Source organism: Nanorana parkeri, unplaced genomic scaffold (genome assembly GCF_000935625.1).
Source record: "Nanorana parkeri isolate BGI_ZX_2015 unplaced genomic scaffold, ASM93562v1 scaffold2704, whole genome shotgun sequence".
NCBI lineage: Eukaryota > Metazoa > Chordata > Amphibia > Anura > Dicroglossidae > Nanorana > Nanorana parkeri.
In genome coordinates, this window is record NW_017308972.1 from 59888 (window position 1) to 67999 (window position 8112).

Genomic DNA, 8112 nt, shown 5'->3' on the forward strand with positions numbered 1-8112 from the left:
GGGGGGTACAGGCAATGCCAGACACCTGGGATTAACCATGTAATCGCCACTACAAATCCAGCCAGGCTGACTACAGCCCCGGCAATCACTAAATGTCTAGTAGTCACATCACAGAAGGTGATGGGCGCTACATTATATATCACAGTACACAGAGAGTCCAGGAGACAGCTCTCTGCTGCATTCAGGGAAAGCTTGCAGTCTCTCACCGTCCCTGACCATCTCCTGTAGTATGTCTGCTGTCAAGAGCCTGCCAATGGAGGATGCCACCGGCTATGTACACACGCCCCTTTGATAGTTCACAGGGATCATGAATCTCTCGGCCTTCCTTTCTGTCTCTCTATCTTTCCAATTCCAAATACATTGCGGGTATCAGAATTTTTATCGGCAGGACCAGATACATTGTAACGTTGCCACAGCAGCTAGTTATGGGGTTGGATGGGGGGGCAGGACAACATGGCAAAGTGCAGATTGTGAGATACGGGGATCAGCTGCGAGCTGGAGGTGACTACAGGACTACAAGCAGATATTCTAGGAAGCGGGGTGACTCCTCTACAATGTGGCGCCTTACCCGGAGGGAGTCCCGGCTCTATCCTGAACGCTGTGTGAAGAGAGAGGACACATTACACTCCATTACACCTCCCATAGAGACGTGCGTTCATCAGAGTTCACCTAACACAACGCACAATCACTCCCCAACAGCATATCTGACATTAAAATGAGGGACGGCGTTCTATCGAAATCTCCAACTAGCTCACCGCCGTGTACTTGCGAGTTGGATATTTTGACCAGACGGCGTTAGGCTGCAAAACACGAAGAGTGACGGAGCTCCTGCACGGCCGCATTCTAACAATATTCAGCAGGCGGCAAACTCGACGAGTAGTCTGAAAACGCTCTGCGCGCATGCGCACCGCAACTGTACGGAGCTCCAGTCTTTCTGAGCACCGGAAGTGAGGTAGTTGGAGATTTCGACGAGTTGGAGCTTTTGAAAGAACACCGGCGTCACTTACCCCACTTCTAAAAATGCAGCCTGCCTGTTAATGCCCACTCATCGAGGCATTTTAAAATTTACATAACTCCTCCCAGGAGTCCGCCCACTGCTTGTACCAGGGCCAGGGCTTTAGCTACTATGGGGCGAGTGAGGCACTCGCCTCAGGCGCAGCTGAGAGGGGGCATAGCAAGGGCCAGCATGCTGCGCCCCCTCGCCCCTGTTGCCATGGCGAGCACAGGGCGCCATTGGCAACAGGGGCGCCAGACGTCCAACACAGCTTCGCCTCGCATTCCCCGCTGTATGGGCAGAGGACTCTGTGTCCCAAATCTCTTTTTCTATTTCAAAAGGGAAATGTCAGAGGTCTCTTTAGACCCCTGACATTTCCTCGAAGCCCCCAGAACCCGCTTCCCCCCCTCCCCCCCCCGCACACACACACACATAACATGTTCAAAGACTAAATGAACTGAAACTATAAATATTTTCATTAGTTTCGTCAAATGAAACAAATTTTTATGCTATTTGGTGCCGCCATCCTGGAGGCGGGGCGCATGACGTCACATGACGCAGTGCGTGCGTGGCACAGGGTGACATAACACGTCTGTTGGGGGGGCACAATTTTCTGTTCTTGCCTCGGGCGCAAAAGGAGCGAGCTACGGCTCTGATCAGGGCTGAGGGCTCTTGAGAGCAGTACTGAGGCTGGGTGCTGTGATGTTTTCTCCTCCCACCAGCTATGATCTGCCTGCATTGCACAGAGAAGTGCAGAGACCCAGCGATGACATCACAGGATATAAAATATGTACTGAAAACGGAAAGATTTTATTTCAAAATGTTATCAGCATGTTGATAATGGGGGAGGGGCTTCAGCTTTGAAACTATGACACGGATAACAGGAGGAAATGCGGAAGAACCGTCTTATAGCCAGATACGTTGTGATTGGCTGATCAATGACAGAGAGAAAAATGTTTTCCGTGTTATCGGCAAAGATTATCACGTGTCAGAGAGCAAAGGTGTATCCTGCGAGAGGCACGCGAGATACGGCGGGCGAGCGCGCCCACTTCTCACACAGCGCCAGTAATGGAGCTGGAATGTTATCTCATATCAGGGAATGCTTCACGCATCAATCACCCAACACACTGCCCTATAGTCCAGAGAGATACCAGGCCCAGCCCGGCCCTGAGCCTGCCAGGTAAATGTCAGAGCCCACGTGTCCTAAACTGACATTATATGCAGTTTAAAGGTCACTCCTTTGAATGAAACAAAAGAAGTACAAAGTAACATAGTCAGAAGAGCACACAAAGAAACACCCCTCCTTCATGGCTCAGGAAAGGAATAATCCGGGTGCCCGCTGCGGGGAGCATGTCCTTGCTCCAATATGAGCCTATACAAACAGAAGAAAGATAACTGTCCACCGGATTCCACTGGAATAGGTTATTGACGCTTGTACCACATCACTGGTGTCCCGCCCAAGCAGGGCTGTAGCTACCATGGAGAGAGTGAGGCACTTGCCTCAGGCGCAGCTGAGAGGGGGCGTAGCCAGGGCCACAACAGGGGCACCAGACGTCCAACACAGCTTCTCCTCGCATTCCCCGCTGAATGGGCAGAGGACTCTGTGTCCTCAATCTCTTTTTCTATTTCAAAAGAGAAATGTCAGAGGTCTGTTTAGACTCCTGACATTTCCTCGAAGCCCCCAGAAAACGCCCCCCACCACACACACGCACACAATATTAGACATGTTCAAAGACTAAATGAACTGAAACTATAAATATTTTCATTAGTTTCGTCAAATGAAACAAATTTTTATGCTATTTGGTGCCGCCATCCTGGAGGCGGGGCGCATGACGTCACATGACGCAGTGCGTGCGTGGCACAGGGTGACATAACACGTCTGTTGGGGGGGCACAATTTTCTGTTCTTGCCTCGGGCGCAAAAGGAGCGAGCTACGGCTCTGATCAGGGCTGAGGGCTCTTGAGAGCAGTACTGAGGCTGGGTGCTGTGATGTTTTCTCCTCCCACCAGCTATGATCTGCCTGCATTGCACAGAGAAGTGCAGAGACCCAGCGATGACATCACAGGATATAAAATATGTACTGAAAACGGAAAGATTTTATTTCAAAATGTTATCAGCATGTTGATAATGGGGGAGGGGCTTCAGCTTTGAAACTATGACACGGATAACAGGAGGAAATGCGGAAGAACCGTCTTATAGCCAGATACGTTGTGATTGGCTGATCAATGACAGAGAGAAAAATGTTTTCCGTGTTATCGGCAAAGATTATCACGTGTCAGAGAGCAAAGGTGTATCCTGCGAGAGGCACGCGAGATACGGCGGGCGAGCGCGCCCACTTCTCACACAGCGCCAGTAATGGAGCTGGAATGTTATCTCATATCAGGGAATGCTTCACGCATCAATCACCCAACACACTGCCCTATAGTCCAGAGAGATACCAGGCCCAGCCCGGCCCTGAGCCTGCCAGGTAAATGTCAGAGCCCACGTGTCCTCCACGCAGTGGCGTAACTAGTGACCTCAGGGCCCCATGCAAGAATCCCATGAAGGCACCCCCACGGCTGGATGATGCTTCACGCTGCGCCCGGAACAAGATGAGGGGAGCAGCGTGAAGCATGTAGGGCCCAGGACGGGAGGAAGAGGTCCCGGGACTGGTAATCAGCGGTCACCAGTGGCCCCTTCCTCCTGTCCTGGGCCCCCTCCAAGTGGCCGAACTCCAGGGCCCGGTCGCGGCCGCGACCTCTGCGACCCTGGTAGTTCCGCCACTGCCTCCACGTGTCTTCCCAATCCCAGCTCATACAATACAGAGTGTGGCACCTGTGACATGTCAGCTGCTGTGGAACTACAAATCTCACCATGCCTTGCAATAGGGATGCACCGATACTTTTCAGATACCAGTGCCGATACCAGTGCCGATACTTGGCATTTTCCTGAGAACTACCAGGGTTGCAACGTTTGCAGCGGTTGCAGCTGAGACCGGGCTCTGGCGCTCCACCACTGTCCTGAAATCATTGTTCTGTATTGTTTTGGAACAACTGTCACATGACAATAAATAAAAATGTATCCGTACTCGTACTTGCAAAACTGGTATCAATGCATCCAGTGGTGACACCATTGGAGGGGTGACACCAAAATGGCTTACAGTCATTTTGGTGTCACCCCCCTCTTAAAAGTCGGGTTCTCGGTCATGGACCGAACACCCGACAGTATCAGGAGAGAGGAGGGGACCCGGCGGCATACCTTATCCCGCCGGGTGACTGTCCCCTCCTCTCTCTGACGGCGTCCATCACCAAGATGGCCGCCAGCAGGCATCAGAAGACTGCCGTGCGTGTGCAATGATGTAATCGTGCATGCTTGCAACAAAGTATCAAAGCAGCATTTTTTCATACACCTTCAGCTCTGCACAGCGGAGCCGACACATCAATATTATGAAGACGTGTTCAGGCCCAAAATCCGGCCACAAATGTTCTCTCAAAGAAGAGGAAAAGAGTTACAAACTAGTTTTAGGTCTGTTGGGGGTGATTCCTCTGTCTTCCTGTCCTAGTGACTACACGGGAAGCGACAGGAAATCTTCCCAACAGACTCCGATTCACCAAAACAAACAATCTACAAAAAGATATAAAAATAAGAAAAGATGAGAATGACGAGAGACCGAAATACAATGTGCCGAGTTCCGGCATAGCTGTCATCGCTGCCATTGCCTGGCCTGGGATGTGTCACGTTGGGGCCCCCAGAGAGATAGAGACATTCCTGACATACTGGACACACAATACATCTCATGTATGTGCAGCATGTGTGACACATGGAGCGGGGCCACAGAGAACGGGGCCCGCCACCGACATGTGTGATCCCAGTTGGTGGTAACATGAGTTCCCGCAGAGATATCTCCCGTCACACAGGGAACCCCCAAAACACAACATTCCGTGACTTTATATTATTATTATTACAAAGAAATATTGATCACAATGTATCATTTATGTCTCCTCACCTGGCAAGTGTCAGTGTGTCATTGTTCTGGGGCCCCCAAGTGTCAGTGTGTCATTGTTCTGGGACCCCAAGTGTCAGTGTGTCATTGTTCTGGGGCCCCCAAGTGTCAGTGTGTCATTGTTCTGGGGCCCCCAAGTGTCAGTGTGTCATTGTTCTGGACCCCCAAGTGTCAGTGTGTCATTGTTCTGGGCCCCCAAGTGTCAGTGTGTCATTGTTCTGGGCCCCAAGTGTCAGTGTGTCATTGTTCTGGGCCCCCAAGTATCAGTGTGTCCCTCTGTCCCTGCCCCCCAATTGTCCTCTTACGTTGTCACCCTATCAAAACTCTCCCAAGGCCTCCCCCAGATGATGATAACTACACTGTTGTCACCATTTGGTAACCCGCCTCTGAGAAATGCCATGCAGCCATCGCTAAAGTGCATGTAGACAAGAAAGAGACTGCAGGAGATCAGCAGAACTTAGACGCAACAAAAAAATAACAAAAATTGAAAAAAAAAAAGGTAATTTAGTAACAAAAAAATGATTTTTATATGCAGCACACAAAGCAAAACAAATGTCATTCAGTTCGGGTTTATATCTATAATACATGCTGATGCCATTTCAATAGTTGTTTTCAATCTTTGGCTTTTCTGAAAATAATCCCTGGTGATTCTACCATGAAAGCTCTTGTTCAGTCACTTCCCATTAAAGGGTGACAACGCTCCATTCACATATCCAGAATTGTTCTCCTGCGTTGTCACCCTGTCACCTGCCGCCCCTGGAATCTACAAGCCATCATGCTAACATACACTGCACAGACATGGTCCACTGTTGTCACTGTCAGGAGGCCCCTCCAGAGCAATGATATGCAGAGGATGCTGCAGCAAGCGCACGCAGACAGGAAGTAGAATGTTATAAAATAAGAAAAAAAATGGCAAATATTTATGATATACAATAAACTAAATATCATCCAGAGAGGGATTCCAACGACACTAAAAACAGCTGCGTGTGTCTGTAGGCTGAACTTGGTGAACTTTTTTCAACATGACTATGTGTTTTCACTGCATGTAACTATGTAACCTCACTGCATGTATCTATGCAACTTCACTGCATGTAACTATGTAACCTCACTGTATGTAACTATGTAACCTCACTGCATGTAACCTCACTGCATGCAACTATGCAACTTCACTGCATGTAACTATGTAACCTCACTGTATGTAACTATGCAACTTCACTGCATGTAACCTCACTGCATGCAACTATGCAACTTCACTGCATGTAACTATGCAACTTCACTGTATGTAACTATGCAACTTCACTGTATGTAACCTCACTGCATGTAACTATGTAACCTCACTGCATGTAACTATGTAACCTCACTGATTGTAACTATGTAACTTCATTGCATGTAACTATGTAACCTCACTGATTGTAACTATGTAACCTCACTGCATGTAACTATGTAACCTCACTGTATGTAACCTCACTGTATGCAACTATGTAACCTCACTGTATGTAACTAAGTAACCTCACTGCATGTAACTATGTAACCTCTGCATGTAACTATGTAACCTCACTGCATGTAACTAAGTAACCTCACTGCATGTAACTATGTAACCTCACTGCATGTAACTAAGTAACCTCACTGCATGTAACTAAGTAACCTCACTGCATGTAACTATGTAACCTCACTGCATGTAACTAAGTAACCTCACTGCATGTAACTATGTAACCTCACTGCATGTAACTATGTAAGTTCCTTCAATGTTCATCCTGAAGGACGCAGGTTTGTGGGACACGTGGAAGGAAAATGGAATAAAGAGAACTTGTTTGCTTGCACATGATTGGATGATAGAAGTCGGCACGGCTTCGCCTCATTCACTAAGCTGAGTGACAGTTTGCACAGAGAACAGGCAGGAGGAATGAGCGCATACAGAATGCCGGAATCCAGTTACCTGGTTTGTCTTTCACCATGACCCCGGCTCTCGCTCCTTCGATTCCTCGTTACTCAGCTCGCTCTCCTTGCCGCGGATCACCGGATGGGTGGCGGGGGGGACAATGGCGGAGGGTGCGCGGTGTATTGGGTCTCTCCGGCGAGGAGGTAATCCTGGCTGCTGCCTTGTGTCGTGGACTCTGCTCTGTGTGAGAGGCGACTGCAGCTGCTGCTGCGAAACACATGCAGGATTCCACCCCACCTAACGCTGTGCATTCCAACCCTCCGCTCCCATCAGCCCAACTGCTAACCCATCACTGGGGGCAAACTCCATCCCTGACACACTGCCGGCAGGAACACCGACCTTAGTACATCTCGCCCGGAATGTTTATAAAGGTGAAAATGCAATAGTGACCCAGAACAGAGCGCAGAGGAGAGCGCAGAGAGAACTCCCTTCCATCAATGAGACAGAAATACACTGCACTTAGAAAGAAGAGACTTGACCAGAACATGTAACCAGGTCATTCAACTGCCATCGGATGTCAGGTCTCGGTGCAGACTATCACTTCTGGAAGACCGGGAAAGGAGAGATAGTATGCAGAGTCAGAAAAAGACAAAATTACAATAGTTCTGAAAAGCGGGGAGGGGGGAGAGAGAGAGAGACTGCCGAAACTCACCCAACATGGTGAACACTCAATGGGGGCTGAGCTTGCAACCTGGGCAAAGGTACCTCCACTGGCATGTACCCCCCCACTTTTCCTTTTACATAAGAGCCCCCCTTTACATCGGGAGCCCCTTCCTTTCACATCAGTCTTCTCCCTTCTCACATTTGGAGACCCTCGTCACATCAGGGGCCACTTTAACCTTAGGTGCCCCCCCTTTTCATTAGGTGCCCTCTTCACATCAGGAGCCCCCTCCTTTCACATCAGAGTCCACCCTCTCACCTGAGGAGCCCCTTTTAACATCAGAGCCCCCCCCTTTACATTGGGAGCCCCTTCCTTCCTTCTCACACATGGAGACCCCTTCACATCAGAGTCCTCTCCTTTCACTTTGGGGTCCACCCTCTCACACAAGGAGCCCCACATTAACATCAGAGTTCCCCTTCAAATCACAAGCCCCCCCCTCCACATCGGGAGCCCCCTTTTACATCAGAAGCCTGTCGGCACCATAGAGAGGCATGATGATGTGCTAAAATGTGAAACCATTCCTAAGGAAGGCAACA

General features: G+C 49.4%; 1 protein-coding gene across 1 annotated transcript in view; it reads right to left on the reverse strand.

Moving 5' to 3' along the window:
• LOC108802192 (actin-binding LIM protein 1-like) overlaps positions 1-7221 on the reverse strand; it is a 66061-nt gene extending 58840 nt beyond the window's left edge. The window contains exon 1 of the mRNA XM_018574060.1: positions 6913-7221. Coding sequence (XP_018429562.1) covers positions 6913-6931 — 19 coding nt within the window. The 5' untranslated portion in view covers positions 6932-7221. The remainder of the gene's footprint in view (positions 1-6912) is intronic.
• Between the last annotated feature and the right edge of the window lie 891 nt (positions 7222-8112).